The sequence below is a fragment of the Macaca fascicularis genome, chromosome 2 (genome assembly GCF_037993035.2).
Source record: "Macaca fascicularis isolate 582-1 chromosome 2, T2T-MFA8v1.1".
Classification (NCBI taxonomy): Eukaryota; Metazoa; Chordata; class Mammalia; order Primates; family Cercopithecidae; genus Macaca; species Macaca fascicularis.
In genome coordinates, this window is record NC_088376.1 from 108415537 (window position 1) to 108436336 (window position 20800).

Below are 20800 nucleotides of genomic sequence, written 5' to 3' on the forward strand. Positions count from 1 at the left end.
TTTTCTTTTTTTTTTTTTTTTTTTGAGACAGAGTTTCATTCTTGTCATCCAGACTGGAGTGCAGTGGCACGTCTCAGCTCACTACAACCTCTACCTCCCTGGTTCAAGCGATTCTCATGCCTCAACCTCCCAAGTAGCTGGGATTACAGGCACCCACCAACATGCCCAGCTAATTTTTTTTGTTGTTTTTAGTAGATTCGGAGTTTCACCATGTTAGCCAGGCCATCTCAAACTCCTGATCTCAGGTGATCCGCCCGCCTCAGCCTCCCAAAGTGCTGGAATTACAGGTGTGAGCCACCACACGCGGCCTGAATTTATTTTCTTATCGCTTATTTCTAAAGAGCCATTTATTTAAGCTGGGTTTATAAGTGGCCTCGGTCAGCTCACCTGCTTTTATGAGGCGCAGCTACTTCTGCCCATCTGAGGTAAGGTCTGTGTTGCTGTTTTCTCAATGCTTCATGTACCACTCCTCCTGTTTCCTTTTCCTGTTATCTTTCCTCAGGGAGCCTTTTCATAAGCTGCTGGCCCAAGGCCTTATCAAGGGGCAGACATTCCGCCTACCATCTGGACAGTATCTACAGGGAGAGGAAGTGGATCTCACAGGTAAGAATGGCCTGTCCGGTCCCATCCAGGTACTCCCAGAGAGCCAAGGCCAGGCCTGAGAGCTACTGAGCAAGCAGGCATCTGCCTCTAGAGTGGGGCAGGATGCGGGAGAGAGACCTGCTGGCCGTGTGGTCTCTAAGCCTCAGCTCCCTCTTGGCCTGCGCCCCCTGAAGCCTGGTCCTGGATTGGCCGTCTGCTCCTCTGCCCCAGCCCCCTTGAGCCCAAGTGCCACCTCAGCTTCTGGCAGGGTTTTCATTTGTATGTAACAGAGTCAATTGGGGTATCACCTCCTATCCCAGACCATCTTTGAAAGCCCACCTCAGGGACAGAACCCCCAGGCCCAAGACACATTCTTCTAGAACTGGGGTACTCCCAGTGTTTCTCCCCACATGGTCTAGTGGCATATTTCAGAACCTTAGGGGGCAGCACTCTGTTTACTCGTAGCACCCCAGAGCAGCCCCCTCTTAGCATTTCCCAGTAAAACACCTCCCCGTGACTCCCCGAACTTCCCTCCTGTCCCAGCTGTCCTAAGCCTTTTCCCTCCACTCTGCATTTTCACCCTTTATCCTTTACACTTCACCCTTCATTTTCACCCTGAGGATCACCAGATCTTCAGGTTCCATGGTGAGGATGCATCACATGCACCCAGCACACATGTGGAATATGTGACATGTTAGAAAACAGGTAGGGGCGAGGCGCGGTAGCTCATGCCTGTAATCCCAGCACTTTGGGAGGCCAAGGCAGGCGGATCACCTGAGGTCAGGAGTTCAAGACCATCCTGGCCAACTTGGTGAAACCCCATCTCTACTAAAAATACAAAAATTAGCCAGGCATGGTGGCATGCGCCTGTAATCGGAGCTACTCAGGAGACTGAGGCAGGAGAATCGCTTGAACCCAGGAGGTAGAGGTTGCAGTGAGCCACGATCATGCCACTGCACTCCAGCCTGGGCAACAGAGCAAGACTCTGTCTCAGAAAAAGAGAGAGAGAGAGAGAAAAAAAACGGGTGGAAATATGCGGTATGTATAGGGACAGCTGTGAGAAACCCCCAGCACTGTGACTATTACATTTAGAAAAACCAGTACAGAATGGATGAGATTAGGTCACACAACAACCCTGTAAATGGGAGGCAGCCTCTCCAGGCAAACATTAGAGACAGGGTTTAGGGAAGCAGTCGATGCAGTTACGTCATCAAAGCAAAATATATCAAGGTTTGTAATGGTCCGTAGGAGAAAAAGAAGCTGGAGAAGCAGAACTGGCAGTGTTTCTCCAGCATGGATGACAGAGGGAAAGAGCTAAATTCAGGTGCACATAGAATTCAGCTTCACAATTAGTGAAGTGTTCTTTGTAAGGGGCAAGGCTGCCCATGTATAGCTGTGCAGTTTGTGCACTACACAAAAAAACCAAGCCAAGGCTCTGATTTCAGTAGGGCCTGAAATGCAGTCATTTGTCAAGTCATACATTTCAGGGCCACATCTGCCAAAAGAGGGTGACTTTTTCTAACTGGTCAACTTCTCTGCCCAGAAAGATACATTTTTCCTAATTTGCACACCAGTGTTTTAACGTCTAGACACAGCCTGGGTCAGAATAGAGGGGGCCAGTGGTTCCCTGAGTCTCACCATAGCCTGGATAAACCTCTAGGACTTCAGTCTCCTCTTCTCTGCTGTCATGGGGTCAGGCAGTATTGTGAACATCTTTTCTCTTCACACGTAGTCTTGCCTACTAGGTGAGAATACTTTGATCAGCAAGGGCAGGTTTCTGTCTCCTTCATGGATGTAACTCTCATGAAGCATGGAGTTGGCTTTTAGGTCTGTACATTGGTCCCCTGTTAGGTTGGTTGCTGTTGGAGTCAGAGATTATTTGGCTGGGAGGAAAAGAAATCCACCCAAACCCAGTTGCAGGAAATAGAGCTAGGCCCTACTGCCCATAGGAAGTCACCAGCCACTCCTTTTTCCTTTTCTCTTTCTCAGCTCTCTAGTTCCTAGTTCTTCCTGCTACTCTCCATTCTTCTGCCCTGTTCTCTTTCATCTGCTAGACTTGGATTCTGCTCTCTGCAGTTTCAATTTAACAAGTGACCCTGGGTAGATGCAGTGGCAAATCTTGCCCCATCTCCTTAGGACCGGATGGTTCCAGTGCTCAGCAACATGGAAATAGAGTTTCTGTGTCTCTTAGCTCCAATTCATGAGATAGAGGCTTAGCCTTGCCAGGTGCCCTTACTGGTCCTCTCCGGTAGGGCTTGGCAACAAGGTCACATCATCCAAATGTGGCCATTTAAGACCTCTTCCATCAGCACCATCTAGACCAGTGGTATGTGAGTAGGGGAGGAGACAGTTCCAAAGAACAGGGTATGGGTGGCTGGCACCACAAAGGGACCACCACATTTACCATGAGCCCGGTAAGTAAATTCCATATGCCCTGAGAGTACCAGATCATGTTTTGGTGACTGCAGCATGCATGGGACAGGTCAGGCTGCCAACTTGCATGAGAGACCCTTGATCCATCAAGAAAACAGCAACGTGTATAAATTTTTCAAAATTACTTTTTACTTTCCTTTTTTGTGTATAAATAATTTACTTGTAAAGGGGGAAATTGTTTTACAGAAAAAGCTGGTACAGGCCATTATAACTGTACTGTTTATTCATGAAGGTTTGTGAGAGGAAGGTGGGCCTCATTCATTTAAAAATAAAAATATTTTTATAACAATACAGAGGGAGAGAAAGCGGCTTGTTAAGTGAATTAGTGTGATTCTTCAAATGGACACTTTCCATCGCTCACCCAGTTTTTTCTTATTGACGCTATTTCTGTAGAAGCAATTCAGAATCACACATACCATACCTATGGATTGTTTTGGCATCTAGGTTCCGTTCCTGTTCATGCAAAAACGAAAGAGAAGTTAGAGGTGACATGGGAGAAGATGAGTAAGTCCAAACACAACGGAGTGGACCCAGAAGAAGTTGTGGAGCAGTATGGGATCGACACGATTCGGCTCTATATCCTTTTTGCCGCCCCTCCTGAGAAGGATATCTTGTGGGATATGAAAAGTAAGTCACCTTCCTCTTCCTGACCTGCTTCCTTTGTGATCTGCCCTGGACTTTGAAGGAATTTGAGGAAGGAAATATCTTTGCTGAAGACAGTAGTAGAGAATTCTAGGAATCAGTTCCATAGAGCAAGTAGCAGCTTGACCAGCATCCTGCACCACTCTTAGACGGGTGTTGACAAAAGTAAGCGAGCCTCAGAATCATGTGGAAAACATGTTGCAGATGCAGACTCCAGTGCTCCGCCCATGCCTGCTGACACAGCCTCCAGAATGGGGCTCAGCAGGTGGCCTTTGAATAAGCTCAGCAGTGATTCTGGTGCACCCTCTACAAGGACCACGCTTTGAGAGTGGTTTCCTTAGAGACAGACTGACTTCTGAGCTACTCCTAGGCCTGCTATAGTCCCAAGAGGCCAGTTCCCTCTTACTTGATGTACCCTGGAAGGTTTTTTTCTAGAACAGTGTCATTCTCCCTCACCAATCCAGAAAGCCCCTGGAGAGGCCTGGGCCTGGTGTCACCTATGGCCTCTCAGTCACCCACAGCACCCTCCATCTCCCCGCTTAGGGGAGATTTGCCTCTCCAGAGTTGTTTAGCCCTAAAATGACATGAAGTAAAATAATCTTGAGTATCTGGCTATTCTAGAATAAACCCGTCCAACAGTCATTCATTTTTACTTCATGTGATCTGCCCTAAGTGTTGTTGTGGGAAGAGGAAGTCAGATGCCTGAAATCCTGAGCCTTGTGTGAAGTATGCATGTCATTTGAGAAACCAGTTTATTTTGATGTACTGTGGCTAGTGGGAAGTGTGGTCTGCAACAGTGGTCACAGATGCCAGTCCTGGAACTGGCTGCCTCAGAATCACTGGGGGGCTTGCAAAGCACAGACAGGTGGAGGTTCTGGCTCCCACCCCTAACCCAGGGGACAGGCTCCAGGAATCTTTCTAAGAAGCCTCCCAGAAGGTTCTGCTGTGCATTCAGGCTTGAGGATGCCTAGCCTAGTGGCCAGAGAGTACAGGGACCTGGACTGACCCTAATTTGGCTACTGGTGTAACCCAGGGCCACCAGGTAAAGCCAATTCAGCTTTACCAGAAGATCAGATCAGCAGCTGGATTGGATGAGCTTGTGTAAAATACGGAAAACACACATACCTGCAAGGACAGGGATTGTGTCAACGCACTTCACACTCTATAGCAGCGTGGCTGCAAGCACAGTCATGCTATCCACAGAATAAGAGCTCGCACCAGCAGGAGTCAGCGCTGTCTCCCAAGCACCATGTTAGCTCCATGGCATTTTTGTCCCAGCAAGCTTGCTTAATCAAGGTGGCAGGGCACCAGGGCTCATCTTGACCAAGCTTCTGAGCTCATGACCGTTGGTGGCTGGCACTTTGAGTGGCCCTGCCATCTAGTCCCCTGAATCTGGGTGCTAAAATGAGATAGAATTGGTCCTGGTCTGAATTCTCAGACACTGAAAGCCAGGGAGGATCCTTCAGCCTGCCCTCAGAGGAATCCATTAGGGTGCAGTGAGGTGTCACATCAATTCACAGGTGCTTTTCTCCGCTTAGTTATACCAAGTCCATCACCCTTATGTTGTGCACTCTCTCTTTCTCATTTACTGATGCTGAATTCAGCTGATGCTCTTCCTGGGGTGCTGAGATGGCAACAACGACTGTGGGCCTTGACAACTAGGTTTATTGAGGCCAGGGCTTCTGGGAAGGCTCCCCAGCCTCAGCTGCTGAGTGACAAGGAGAAAGCCGAGGCCAGGAAGCTCTGGGAGTACAAGAACTCCATCATCTCTCAGGTCAGAAACTCCCCAGTTCCAGGGGTTAACTCTGTAACCAAGCACTCTTTGGGAACCTTTGCCTGTGGTCTTTGTGGCCCTCCCTGCCATGGGGTGGGCCGCTGTGGGTCTTCCTTTCTGGCGATGGTGGTCCTTGCTTTGAGTGATTGGCCCTGCTGTTTTGGGTAGTTTACCAAGGTGAATTACCAGTGCATACATTCTAATGCAAAGAGAGGCCCTCAGGAAATGGCTGTCTGATGATGTCTCACATTTGTCCATGCTGGGTCTCAGGAAGCTGCCACTTTCCATGTTTCCACATTTAACACATCCAAGCAGAGAACCAAATCCAGGATCACCCTGTCCATCCAGGATGACACCGCATGTGTTACATGAACAGAAACACAGTTTTAGAGTTGACGGGGGCATTCAGAAACTGTCCTCTGTAGCCTCCTCGTTGTACAGATGGGGACAGAGATGAGGTCCAGATATCTCGCCTAACGTCACGCAGCTAGTGAGGAACTGAGCAGAGATTAGAATCCCAGTCCTCCACAAAGCCAGGACCTTCCCACTCAGTTACTTTGTTACACAATATCCATGTGAACTATTGTGGGTTAACTTCTGCAAATCTGAGTCATTATAATGGGTATCTAATATCCCAAATTCTTCTTAAGCTGATTTAAAAAAAAAAAAAATAGTATGCTGATTCAGACATACAGTTAATCAGCATCACTCATCTGCACTCTGATAATGAAGACAATGATACATGGCAGGCTTTTGCCTCTCTGGTTTGTATAACCTGAAATGGCCCTGGGTCCAGCATGGTCTCATTTGTTGACACTTCTTCCGCTTTATTTCTGTCCTCTGTACCCTCTCTGTATGGAGGAACAGAGCTCCCTGAATGAATGTAGGGGTCTGAGTGATGCCTGAGCGATTGAGTTCATACCACATATTTTCTCCCTGGATTTGGCAAATTCTTTTACTCTGTCAGATAATAGAATTGGGTTATTTCAACAAGTTGGAAACTCTTAACATCCTTAAAGATGTGTCACTTTTCTGTATTCTTGCCTGTAGTCAAAATAGAAAAGCACAGAAATATGAAAAAGCTGACAAGTTATGTTAATGTTCTTATGTTGACTGTACATTTCAAAATGTAAAATTGACTGGGCCCAGTGGCTCACGCCGATAATCCCAGCACTTTGGGAAGCCAAGGCGGGCAAATCACAAGATCAGGAGATCGAGACCATCCTGGCTAACACGGCGAAACCCCATTTCTACTAAAAATACAAAAAAATCTCCTGGCATGGTGGCACGCGCCTGTAGTCCCAACTACTCGGGAGGCTGAGGCAGGAGAATCGCTTGAACCTGAGAGGCAGAGGTTGCAGTGAGCCAAGATCGCGCCATTGCACTCCAACTTGGGCGACAAAGCAAGTCTCTGTCTCAAAAAAAAAAAGAAAAAAAAAAGTAAAATTAACCTTATCCTGTAGACTAAAAACCATTACTGTGAAGCAAAGCCACATAACCAAGCAGAAGTGACATCCTTTACTCCTATTTTCTGTTATGTTGAGTTTGTCCATCAGTGGGTCCTGCCTCCTATTCATGTTACTAGCATTGTTTGTTGTTGTTGTTGTTGTTGTTTTTGAGACGAAGTCTCGCTCTGTTGCCCAGGCTGGAGTGCAATGGTGCAATCTCAGCTCACTGCAACCTCACCTCCCAGGTTCAAGCAATTCTTCTGCCTCAGCCTCCTGAGTAGCTGGGATTACAGGCATGCGCCACCACACCCAGCTAATTTTTTGTATTTTTGTAGAAAAGGAGTTTTGCCATGTTGGCCAGGCTGGTCTCGAACTCTTGACCTCAAGTAATCCACCCACCTCGGCCTTCCAAAGTGCTAGGATTACAGGTGTGAGCCACCACTCCCAGCCGCTAGCACTGTTTTTCTAAACACCTACTATGAGAACCAACAGTATCCCAGATATGTGGAAGAATAGTCTTAAACCGTGGAAACAGTATTGTCTTTGAATTTTAAAAATATTTGCGCAGATGAAACATAGTGATTATTTGAGATAGTAGATATATTTATAAATATCTTTGCATCCAATTCATTTTCCTTTTTTTTGTTTTGATAATTTAGTCTTTTTGTGGAAAACTTAAAAGCATTTTGAAATAAGTGAATAATTGAATCTTTACCAATAGGTGACCACCCATTTCACAGAGGACTTCTCACTGAATTCTGCAATTTCTCAGCTGATGGGGCTCAGCAGTGCCCTCTCGGTAAGTGGCCTGTCCTCATTTGCTGGTAGCAGAGGAGGAGGGAGAGGTGTGGCAAGGGGTCCCACAGGGTCCCAAGTGGAACAGAGAGCACCCCCACTGTGTCACCACCTAGGTGTGGCTTGATTATCTTAAGGAAACATTTTTCCATAGTCACAACCTAGTTTTATTACTGGAAGTTTCTTAAAGATTTTCTGGTCCAAACCCCCTTATCCCCCAATATTTTACAGATGAGGACATTGAGGCCCAGGGAAGTTAGATGACATGTCTGGTTGATTAGTGACAAATCTAAGACCAGACTCAGGCCTCCCTGTCTTCTGGCTCTTCACACCCTTACTGTCTGATTTCCTGAATGAATTGTGATACCTCCTCAGCATCATTACATTTGATATTCATTTAACCTGGATGGATCAGGATCATTCTCACCAATGCCAAAAGTCAGCCTTTTCAGTATGGACTTTCTCCTTGCTAAGTGTGACTGCCATTTTTCTTACCAGGGAAAGGACTTGTCAACAAATGTTCTTAGCTATTGGACAACAAAAGCATTCATTAAAGCTATTAACAAAGGCTTTTTTAAAATGAAGGCCTCTCCAAGCTTTTAAGACCAGTGGGGGCCAGGCACGGTGGCTCACGCTGTAATCTTAACGCTTTGGAAGAACCAAGCTGAGAGGATCACTTGAGGCCAGGAGTTCAAGACCTGCCTGGGCCACATAGAAAATAAAATAATTAGGCCGGGCGCAGTGGCTCACACCTGTAATCCTAGCACTTTGGGAGGCCGAGGCAGGCAGATCACGAGGTCAGGAGATCGAGACCATCCTGGCTGGCATGGTGAAACCCCGTCTCTATTAAAAATACAAAAAAATTAGCCGGGCGTGGTGGCGGGCGCCTGTAGTCCCAGCTACTCTGGAGGCTGAGGCAGGAGAATGGCGTGAACCCGGGAGGTGGAGCTTGCAGTGAGCCAAGATCACACCACTGCACTCCAGCCTGAGCGACAGAGCGAGACTCCGCCTCAACAAAAACAAAACAAAAAAATAAAATAAAATAATTAGCCAGATGTGGTGGCACATACCTGTAGCCCCAGCTACTCGGGAAGCTGAGGCAAGAGGATTGCTTGAACCCATCCTGGGCAACAGAGTGGGAGACCCTGTCTCTAAAAATAAAATAAAAAAGGTAACTTTAAAAAAGCAAAATAAAGATAAAAAAGAACAATGGAAGAAATTTCAAATTTGACTACATAAAACTTGACATTTTCAGTATGTTAAAAAAAATTATAACATGTCAGACAGGTTAATGTTCTTAATAGGTAAAGCACTCTTGCATATTAATATGAAAATACCTAACCAAAAATGATCAAAGCATATGAAAAGATAATAACTCGCAGAAGATGATATAGAAATAGCCAATAAATTTATGGAGAAAAAAAAATCTGCCTCTCTAATTATCATGAAAGGCAAATTTAAAACAAGGTGCTTTTTTTTTTTTTTAAATACCTGTCAAATTTGCTGAGAATGCTTAACGTAACTGTTCAGGGCCAGGCACAGTGGCTCATGCCTCTAATCCCAGCACTTTGGGAGGCCGAGGCAGCAGGATCGATTGAGCTCAGGAGTTTGGGACCAGTCTCGGCAACATAACAAGACCTCATCTATAAAAAAATTAAAAATTAGCCAAGTGTGGTGGCATGCACCTATAGTCCCAGCTACTCAGGAGGCTGAGGTGGGAGGATCCCATGAGCCCAGGAATTTGAGGTTGCAGTGAGCTGTTTGTTGCCACCGTCCTCTAGCCTGGGTGACAGAGTGAGACCCTCTCTCAAAAAAATGAAAATAAATGCATCATTATTCCCCATGTTATTGCAAAGATGGCAAAATAGACTTTTATACACCAGTGATAGCTGTGGTTGATGTACCTTGCCAGGAAGCACTCTGGCTGTCAGGTTGATTGTGTTATATCCTCTGATCCAGGAGTGTTCATTGCAGATAATTTATAATCAGAGACTCGGAACCCCAAATGTCCTCTGATGGGGAATTGGGAGATGACTGATGTCATATCAATAAGAAAGGAATGTGCCACCACCATTAACATCATGTCTTGAAGAATACTTAATATCAGAAACTGTTTATCATATAATATTAAGTAAAAACACATGACACAAGGCCAAGCACAGTGGTTCACACCTGTAATCCCAGCACTTCGAGAGGTCAAGACAGACAGATCGTTTGAGGTCAGGAGTTCAACACCAGCCTGGTCAACATGGTGAAACCCTGTCTCTACTAAAAATACAAAAAATTAGCCGGGTGTGGTGGTGCACACCTGTAAACCGGTAGTCCCAGGTACTCAGGAGGCTGAGGCAGGAGGATTGCTTGGACCAGGAGGCAGAGGTTGCAGTGAGCTGAGATCATGCCACTGCACTCCAGCTTGGGCAACAGAGAGAGACTCAGTCTCAAAAAAAAAAAAAAAAAAAAATCCAAAGGTGTTCATATGAGCTGGGTGCAGTGGTTCACACCTGTAATCCTAGCGTTTTGGGAGGCCAGGGCACCAGATGGCTTGAGCCCAGGAGTTCGAGACCAGCCTGGGCAATATAGTGAGACATCCCATCTCTATAAAAAAAAATAATAATTTTTAAAATTTAAAAAAAAGTGTTCATATGGTAAGAATATCAATCCTGAAAATGTTACATGTATAATAAGCATTTATATACACATTTTTGCATTTTTGGAGACAAGGATATAATATACCTTTTTTTCTAGGTTGTATAATTATGAGTAGTTTTTCATTTCCTGTATTTTCTGTGCTGAGTGTTAGTTTTTTAATCAGAAAAAATAGAGCAAGAAACTGAAATGAAACTGTAATGAATTTCTCTTTTTCCATTCTGGAATTTGAGAAGTCCTTAATAATAACACACAGAGCTAAACACAACCATGTTTGCTGGAATTGACCAAAGGTGTTTAAGAGAATAGGGGTCCCTGAGTAGGGTAGAGAGTTCCCCCTGCCCTGGGTGTTTCACAGTTTAACACCTTTGAGCAGGTCTCTGTGCACTTCTCTGGGGACCTACAGCGCAGAGGAAACCTAGCAGAGTGGTTAAGAGTTTGGCTACAGTATGCCTGGGGGCAGATTGCCCTCCCTCGCTGATCCTTAGCTGCTTCATCTGTCCAATGGGGTAAGAATACCACCCTCAAAGAGTGGTGAGGACTAAATAAGTTAACATCATGTATTCGTTGTTGTTGCTGCTGCTGTAGTTTTTGTTTGTTGTTTGTTTGTTTGTTTTTTTAAGACAGGGTCTCACTGGCCCAAGCTTCAGTGCAGTGATACAATCATAGCTCACTATAGCCTTGATCTCCTGGTCTTAAGTGATCCTCCCACTTCAGCCTCCCAAGTAACTGGGACTATAGGTGTGCAACTGTGCCTGGCTAATTTTTTTTATCTTTTAATTTTTCATAGAGATGAGGTCTTGCTATAGTGCCCAGGCTGGTCTCAAATTCTTGGGCTCAAGTGATCCTCCTGCCTTGGCCTCCCAAAGTACTGGGAGTATAGGCATAAGCTACCACACCTGGCTTGCTGTAGTTTATCTTCGTGCTATCATTAAGTAGGGGAAGTTCTTTGTCCCAAGCAGAAATGGATGGCAAAGGGAGTTTCTTCCTACCAGCTTGTGTCTCTGGACTTCAGATACATTAATGGTCTTTCTTACCCATGCTTATTTTTACACCTCAGTCTTCTTACTTTTTTTCTCTTCCTTAGCAAGCCTCTCAGAGAGTCATTCTCCACAGCCCCGAGTTTGAGGATGCTCTGTGTGCCCTGATGGTGATGGCTGCTCCAATGGCCCCGCACATAACCTCAGAGATCTGGGCAGGTACGTGGCAGAGTCCTTGTTTGACCAGTTACTACTAACCAGAATTTGCCCAAGCCTCTTTTTGAACATCATTCGGGACTCAGATGTCCTCAGATATAGGGTCCAACATTTGGCGTCTATACTCATCAGCCTCTCTGTGCTGTACTCTGAATGGTAGTATTTCATCCGCATGGTCACCCCTACCAAAAGGAAAGACACTTCCTTGCTTTGACTAATGTGCCCAGACTAATGCAGGTGTTGATGTTACCACCTTAATCCCTTCTTGTGACTCAGCTCCCCAGTATCCACGTATTATGACCTGCATGGTCCTTTTAAGATAGAAACTCATGTTTAGTACCACTCTACAGATGGAAATTAAGTTATAGGTCTAAACTTACACTGTAATTCAGCACTTTTCACCAATTATTCCTAATCTAGGCATCAAAGCAGGCCTGAATGCCTGCTTGAATTTCAGCCCCTAGCACTCTCTCCACATCATTGGAGCGTTAGCCTGGACAAAACCAAGACTTCACATAATCATCAAACTGGGATTAGGCCAAGCATATAGGGAGGGGCAAAGTGACATGTAATTGAGCTCCTGAAGGATCATGCATGGGAAAGTCTTCAGATGTTTCTAGAAATAGGTCATCTGAAATGCATGTGATCTCTCCTAATTAAATTTACTGATGTGGTGTCACAGAGAAGAAATGCATGTTGTTCAGTTGAGCAAACCACGAGTCTCAGTGTAAGCTTGAGTGATAAGAAGAATTTGAGGATTATGTGAAATTCCAACCATCCAAGCAGCTTTATGCCTACAGGAGATGGGTGGAAATTACAGTAGGATTTATAGTTGACAGAGTAGTGCCAGTGTCTCTCACAAAGCCTTGTTTATTGCTTTCTACTTTAAAACATAGTGCTCCTTGTTGATTTCAGGGAATCGCTGGGAATTGGGCCCTACCATCTCCCTCAGAGTTGCTTCTTAATTCCACAGGAGGAGCAGTGGTTCCTTTTTCTTTTTAGCTAAGATGAGACTGTTATTTTTCCAGGGTCCCCTTTTTTACAGTATAAGTGTCTCTGTCAAAAGGAAGTGTTTCTCATCCCTTGAGGAAGAGCAAATCTGTTTTAATTTGCTTTCATTGTAAACCCATGAGCTTGGTTTGGATTTTTATCCTTTTTGATATCTAAAGCCACTTTAAAATTAAACTTGTTCAGCCAAATACTGAAGTTTACGCAGTGGGATGATTTGCCAGCCAGTTTTGTGTTTATGTACCATATCTACAATTTCTGACTTTAAGCATCAACCAAAAAAGTGGAAAGGGCTTTGGAAATCAGGAACTAATTCTAAAAACTGGGTAAGGATTTGGATGGGTATGACTCTGAAGTTTCCTTTGGATTCATTCTTTGCTGCTTGCAAGACTGAATCAAGGTCCAGTTTACTTTAGCAGGAAAGAGATGTGGTGTAGCTCCCAACAGATTTTGCCCACTTTATATGCTTTAAGACATCTCGATTGAGTACAAGTGTATTTCATTGATTCTTAAGTCATCTTCTGGGTCTTTCCAGTTACTCTTTTAGTTACCCTTTTTAAACCAAGCTTTTGCAACTCCTGGCCCCCTCTAACAGGTGGCTTAGTTGGAAGAGGTCAGAGAGTCCTGAGTTGAGTGTATCCAAGGTAAGTCTGAATGCTGTAATGAATTCCTGTCTTTCCATTCTGGAATTCGGGAAGTCCTTAATAATAGCATGCAGAGCGAAACACAACCACATAGCTTAAATACTCCTACCAGTCAGTGTCAGATGCCTCTTTCATAGGGGTTGCAATTTTAAGTGACAATGAGGTAGTGCAACTGATTTAAAGTACGAGGGGAATGAGAGAGAAGGAGGAGAAGGCAATTATAAGGATTTTACGAGTTGAGCAAGGTTTTAAACGTAAAGACAAAGGACGTGAGGAAAGATGGGAAGAACTGAAATTGTTTTCAGTGGATCTACAGAGGAAACCGTTTTTAAATTTCTCACATTTTGAATCTTTAAGGGAGAATTTTTGAGTCCAATTTGTGTTTAGAAACCTCATACCAATTAATGAAATCATACCATTGGATAGTCAGAATTGTTTTATCCTTTTTGTTCTAAGGAACCTCTCAAATGAACAATTTTGTTCATATCAGAAGTTCCCCAAAGGGATCACTGTCATTCCAAATTGTCTTTGGAAACTTGTGGCACTTAAAAAGATATGCACAGGAGTTAGGGCTGTAATTAGAAAACATAAAGAAAGAATGTGCTTCTTGTGGTGGAGGAGGCAGTTTTAGGTTGAAAAGACCAAGAAGACCCTGTGAGAGCCTCAGCACATCCACAAGTTGGTGCTTGTGGAATTTTGCATCTTGGTGCTTGATCAAAGTCATCATTGATCAGGACCCAGAGAAAGCCTCCTGATTATCGGTAGACAAAACTAACATAAAAGCAGTTCTCAGGAACACAAGAACAAGACTGAGGAAGAAATCATTATGAGATTTTGCAGTGGTGACTCGGGGCATAGTGTGTCTCCAAGAAGTAACCGACTGACCACTTCACCCTTAGGGCCAGCTCAGGAACAAATTTATGGGACCTATTCCCATCCTCTCCCAATAGACAAACAACATTCAAGATAGTACACAAGCAGATAGGTAGGTCATTAGGCCAGCAGGTGTTAGTTGCTAGAAAACAGTTTCACCAAAGAACAATAGAATTCTGATCAAAAAACCAAATGTCCAAAGTGGGACCTATTCTTAAGAAAATCAGATAAATGCAACACTAAAAGCTTCAGTGAAATCCTGGAGTTCAATTCCGCATGAACTTAATTCCCAGCCAAGGGTGAGTGGCACCTCATCTAGGTAGAGACACAAGGGGGTCTCAGATGCGTGCCCTGTTTCTGAGTCAAGGGTTCCAGCCAAAGGCAGTGAGGATCTCAGGTGAAATTCTGTGAACCTGCAATTCTATCAGCATTCTCCAGCCAGAGACCACCAGGAACACACCTTCAGATAACAAGTTGGGTTTATTACCAGGGGGAGACATTGGGCATCTCAGTAAGAGGGTATTAGGAAGGACCTGTTATGTAATGAATTTAGGCTTTGGTAGAATAATTTGGGGAAAGGTCTCAGGAAGTGAAGATTTGCTCTAGATTGAGTGCTGTCAGTAAGTGGGGACAGTTTTGTGATTGGTATCTTAAGAAATCTTATCTCTAGGGAGGTACACCTGAGCAAGGATAAAGTTGTAATTAGTAAAGAAATAGTAGTCACTCGTATTTGCCCAGAGAAGGGGATGTTTGATATTTTGTGTGTTTCGCAGTGACCTTGTCTTTGTGTTTTGACAAAATTATGACGTGGTCTTGTTTTGGTCTCCTTTTATGTTGTCGGTGTGACTGTCTGATGTTGGCGTTCAGTGAGATCATTTGTGTTGAAGAGGCGAATAATATGGCCTAGCTATGCACAACTGGTGAATTTCTTATAACACTGAGGCCCAGCTAGAATTGTCAGACCAGTTCCCAGATGACAAGGACTGAGAATAGAAATCTGCTTACCATCACCCTCTAGAAATAAACAGCCACTGTCAGCGTCTTAGTGCAGATCAGGTGGTGGGTGTGGTGGCTGGGTGCGGTGGCTCACACCTGTAATCCCAGCACTTTGGGAGGCCCAGGCAGGAGGATCACTTGAGCCCAGGAGTTCAAGACTAGCCTGGGCAACATAGGGAGACCCCCATCTCTACAAACAATTTAAAATTATCTGGGTGTGGTGGCATGTGTCTGTAGGCTCAGCTACTCGGGAGGCTGAGGTGGGAGGATCACTTGAGCCCAGGAATTCCTGGCTGCAGGGAGCCAGGATCATACCACTGTACTCCAGCCTGGCTGACAGAGCAAGAGCCTGTCTCATAAAACATAAAAAAGAAAAAGTAAAATGATTGTGTTCACTTACTTATGTGTGTTGTATTTTGTGTCCGCTTGTCTGTGTTGTTTTAATTGTCATGTCTCTTTATAAAATTTAAATACCCTAAAATTTACCCATTTTAAGTATATACTCAATGATTTCAGTAAATTGATACACTTGTTCAGCCATCACCATGATCGGTTTTAGAACTGGGTTTCCATGACCGAAAAAAGGTTCCTCACACCATTAGTCAATCGTACACCCACTCCAGCTCCCAGCATGACTAATCTTTCTGTCTCTGTAGTTTTGCCTTTTCCAGAAATGTTATATAAATGAAATCATACAATGTGTAGTCATTTCTGTTTTCTTTCATTTAGCATAATGCTTTTGAGATTAATCCATGTTCTGTTTATAGTAGTTCATTCCCTTTTATTGATGACTTGTTTTATTGTTAAGCTAGAGGTTATCTTATAACCTGATTTATTCACTTAAATAAATATTCCATGAACGTATTTATTTATGGGTCATTAAATACTTTTCTACAACATCATTTTTTTTTTTCTTTTTTTGGAGATAGAGTCTCACTCCGTCACCTAGGCTGGAATGCAGTAGTACGATCTCTGCTCACTGCAACTTCCCCTCCCAGGTTCAAGAGATTCTCCTGCCTCAGCCTCCTGAGTAGCTGGGATTACAGGCACCTGCCACCACACCCGGCTAATTTTTGTATTTTTAGTAGAGACAGAGTTACACCATGTTGGCCAGGCTGGTCTCAAACTTCTGACCTCACGGGATCTGCCTGCCTCGGCGTCCCAAAGTGCTGGGATTGCAGGCATGAGCCACTGCGCCTGGCCTACAACATCATTTTTAATGGTCATACAGTTTTCCATTGTTTGAATTTACGCACTCCCCATCATTGAACATTCAAACTGTTTATAGTTATACATTTTTTTAAAAAAAGCTAAATAGCTGCCGGGTGCGGTAGCTCACACCTATAATCTCAGCACTTTGGGAGGCCGAGGTGGGCAGATCACCTGAGGTCGGGAGTTCGAGACCAGCTGTCAGGCTCTACTAAAAATACAAAATTAGCTGGGCGTGGTGTGCATGCCTGTAATCTCAGCTACTCAGGAGGCTGAGGCAGGAGAATCGCTTGAACCTGAGAGGCAGAGGTTGCAGTGAGCCAAGATCGCGCCTTGCACTCCAGCCTGGGCAATAAGAGTGAAACTCCATCTCCAAAAAAAAAAAAAAAAAATGCTAAATAGCCAATGCTTATGTGCAAAATTATTTCCTAAGAATACATAACTAAGTGTAATTGCTTGGTCAGAAGAGATACAAAAGATTAAGGCTTTTGATGCACATCCTCAAATCAAATTCCAGAAATTCTCTGGGTCTTCTGTGAATATGCCTGAACAGAAACAGGAGCAGATATCATGATTCCAGATGTTATATATGGACTTTTCAATCCCTTTGTGATAAACTCATTCTGCAAACTGGAGTAGCCCAACCTGGGCCCATCCCATGTCTTTGAAATCCTGAGTGAAATCACACCTTTGCAGCTGTGAGGATGGATAACAGGGGCCCATACACCTGGGCCCAGAGCAAGGCGATATGTCTTACAGGAGCTCAAGCACCAGGCTGTGGTGGTGGTGGTCTCAGTATCAGAGGCCTAGTGCATCCTGTCTAGACAGACTTCAGAGAGTCACTCAGAACACAGAGCAACAGTTTGACCATCTTTGCTTTACACTGGGCTTAGGTCAGTTTCTCAGGTTAGCAAAAAATTAAATTCTCAGTATTTCCAGTTTAACAATATGATATTTAAGAATATAATATTTGGGGGTTTTTGTTTGTTTGTTTTTTGTTTTTTTTTACATATAAACTTTTAAAATAACCGCATTAGGCTGGGCGCTGTGGCTCACGCCTGTAATCCCAGCACTATGGGAGACCGAGGCGGGCGGATCACGGGGTCAAGAGATCGAGACCATCTTGGCCAACATGGTGAAACCCCAGCTCTACTAAAAATACAAAAATGAGCTGGGCATGGTGGCGCGTGCCTGTGAAGTCCCACCTACTCAGGAGGCTGAGGCAGGAGAGTTGCTTGAACACGGGTGCTGGAGGTTGCAGTGAGCCAAGATCGCGCCATTACACTCCCACCTGGTGACAGAGTGAGACTCTATCTCAAAAAAAACAAACAAACTGCATAATTGTCCATGTGTGCCATGACTTAGTGTGTCTAACATTTCACTCCCATAAACAATCCGCCATGGACAATTCTGTGCATAAATCTTGTTCTCACTTCAAATTATTTCCTTGAAGTGGAAAAGATATGAATCTATTTAAGACTCTTGATATATATTGACAAATTATTTTCCTGAGAAGTTATTCCATCTTCCACTCTACGATCTGTTTTTGAATTGTGCATTGTGCTTCGATGATTTAACTATTGAATTTTTACAGACAGTTTTAACACCTGGCAGGCTAACCCTTCTTCATTTCTTTTCTTATAATTCTTTAACTCTTCTCACCTGTTTATTTTTCTCAGCAAAACTCTGCATAGTTTGTGAAGTTCTCCCGAAATCACCATGACAGTTAAACTGAAATGTGGTTAAACTTAGAATTAATTTAGGAAGGTTTCACATCTTTACCTCATCCAAACTTTCATCCCAGCTCATGGTCTGTCTCAAATATTTTCTTTTCTTTTGTGTTCTTGTAGACTAGAATCTCTTTCTGCTATATTTTCTGACTGATAACGGCTGGTATATTTTTCTTCTGTAAAACCACATTGACACCAACATTTGTTTTATTTCAGTTAAGATTTATTGTGAGTTGATAGTCTTCTTAATGGTGTCAAATAAAGGTTAATACCATGGAAATTTAATCAGTTAAGAAAAATATATGTAGACTGATAAACTATAAGAATTAATCTATTAATCTAATAGATTAATCCAAGTAACTTGAATCCTCTGGAATATATGAGGGAAATAACTCATTATTTTCTTAGTATAATTGATTTTTTAAATCTTTTTAAATTTTTTAAAATTTATTTTTATTTTTTGAGACAGAGTCTCACTCTGTTGTCCAGGCTGGAGTGCAGTGGCATAATCTGGGCTTATTGCAGCCTTGACCTCCTGGGCTTAAGCGAACCTCGTGCCTCATCCTCCCAAGTAGCTGGGACTGTAAGCACATGCCACCATGCCCAGCTAATTTTTGTATTTTTTTTTTTTTTTTTATAGAGACAGTGTCTTACTGTGTTGCCCAAGCTGGTCCTGAGCTCCTGGGCTCAAGCAATCCTCCCTCCTTGGCCTCCCAAAGTGCTGGGATTATAGGCATGAGCCACTGCACCTGGCCTACTGTCTTTTTAAAAAGATGTAATTGAGAAATAAAAATTGCATATATTTATGGTGTACAATGTGATGTTTTGATATATGTACACATTGTGGAATGATTAAACCAAGGTAATTAGCATATCTATCACCTCACAGATATCATTTGTTGCGATGGGAATGTTAAATATCTACTCTCTTACCAATTTTCAACTAAATAATGCATTGCTGGCCGGGTGCGGTGGCTCAAGCCTGTAATCCCAGCACTTTGGGAGGCCGAGACGGGCGGATCACGAGGTCAGGAGATCGAGACCATCCTGGCTAACACGGTGAAACCCCGTCTCTACTAAAAAATACAAAAAACTAGCCGGGCGAGGTGGCAGGTGCCTGTAGTCCCAGCTACTCGGGAGGCTGAGGCAGGAGAATGGCGTAAACCCGGGAGGCGGAGCTTGCAGTGAGCTGAGATCTGGCCACTGCACTCCAGCCTGGACCACAAAGCGAGACTCCGTCTCAAAAAAAAAAAAAAAAAAAAAAAAAATGCATTGCTATTAACTGTAGTCACCAGGATGCACAGTCGATCTCCAGAACCTATTCCAATGGCATATAATTTTTTAAATTTTGATTTGCATATTTGTTTTCTATCCTGATTCCCTACTGATCTCTCTTACTTTAACAGGTAAAATCCTCTTGGATTTTCTAGGATTCTATGACCAGCAAATAAGGATGCTTTCTTCTTCTAATAGTTATACCATGGTGTCTGATTATTTTCTTTATTATACATCTTAGAAAACCCTCTGCAGTGTTAAGGAATGCTGGCTACAGGCAATCAGGTCTCATTTCCAGATATAAATGGAACAAACGCCTCCCTGGTTAGATGTGATGTTGGCTGTTGGTTTGGGGTGGATAGTCTCTGTCATGTTAAGGAAGCAGCCTTCTGTTTTTGTTTACCAGCACTCATATTAGGAGTGGGAGTTATATTTTACTTAATGCCTGTTGTCCAGTTGTTGAGGTGATGTATTATTTGCTTTGAATTTTCTCTTTTGCCCTTTAGATATGATGTATATTCAGTTCATTGATTGCCTATGTGTTCAGTTCATTGATTGCCTAATATTGAGATATCCTCAGATAAATTCATATTGACCATGGCATGGTAGACTTAATATACCATTAAATTCTATTTGGAAAAAAATCTATTTGCAAAAAAATCTATTCGCTGGGGTTATATAGAATTTTCAGTTATTTTACTAACACTAGCTTTTTCTCAATATGAATTGTTAGGTTAGTGAAAGAGGGTTTCACTGACTTCACAGAGGGAATGAGTTGCCTCTTTTTTTTTTTTGGAAACAGAGTCACACTCTGTCGCCCAGACTGCAGTGCAGTAGCGCCATCTCAGCTCACTGCAACCTCCGCCTCCCGGGTTCAAGCAATTCTCGTGCCTTAGCCTCCTGAGTAGCTGGGATTACAGGCACACGCCACCACATCCGGCTAATTTTTGTATTTTTAGTAGAGATGGGGTTTCGCCATGTTGACCAGGCTGGTCTCAAACTCTTGACTTCAGGTGATCCGCCCACCTCGGCCTCCCAAAGTGCTGGAATTACAGGCATGAACCACGGCGCCCGGCCGCCTCTTTTTACGGTGTTACAAGAGACTTCAGGAGGGTGGTGTTAGGCCCTGACAAGCTGCAGCCATATTATATTCTATTTTGCAGCCTTTAATTATCTTCTATCTTTTTTTTTTTTTTTTTTTTGAGATGGAGTCTCGCTCTGTCGCCCAGGCTGGAGTGCAGTGGCGCTATCTCGGCTCACTGCAAGCTCTGCCTCCCATGGTTCACGCCATTCACCTGCCTCAGCCCCCTCAGTGGCTGGGACTACAGACGCCCGCCACCACACCTGGCTAATTTTTTGTATTTTTAGTAGAGATGGGGTTTCACCATGTTGGTCAGGATGGTCTCGATCTTCTGACCTCGTGATCAGCCCGCCTCAGCCTCCCAAATTGCTGGGATTACAGGTGTGAGCCACTGCGCCCGGCCCCACATTAAGTCTTTTAAGTGGCCTGCTGTTAATTCTGTCGTAGTCTTTGCTATAAAACAATACT

The 20800-nt window shown here is 43.8% G+C and overlaps 1 protein-coding gene across 4 annotated transcripts in view; it reads left to right on the plus strand.

Moving 5' to 3' along the window:
* Window positions 1-20800, plus strand: part of LARS2 (leucyl-tRNA synthetase 2, mitochondrial) — a 170197-nt gene that overhangs the window by 128348 nt on the left and 21049 nt on the right. For all 4 annotated transcript variants that reach the window (XM_005546878.5, XM_005546879.5, XM_005546877.5 and 1 more), the window contains 5 exons: window positions 503-603; window positions 3460-3642; window positions 5262-5431; window positions 7601-7678; window positions 11408-11519. In XM_005546878.5, coding sequence (XP_005546935.3) covers window positions 503-603; window positions 3460-3642; window positions 5262-5431; window positions 7601-7678; window positions 11408-11519 — 644 coding nt within the window. The remainder of the gene's footprint in view (window positions 1-502; window positions 604-3459; window positions 3643-5261; window positions 5432-7600; window positions 7679-11407; window positions 11520-20800) is intronic.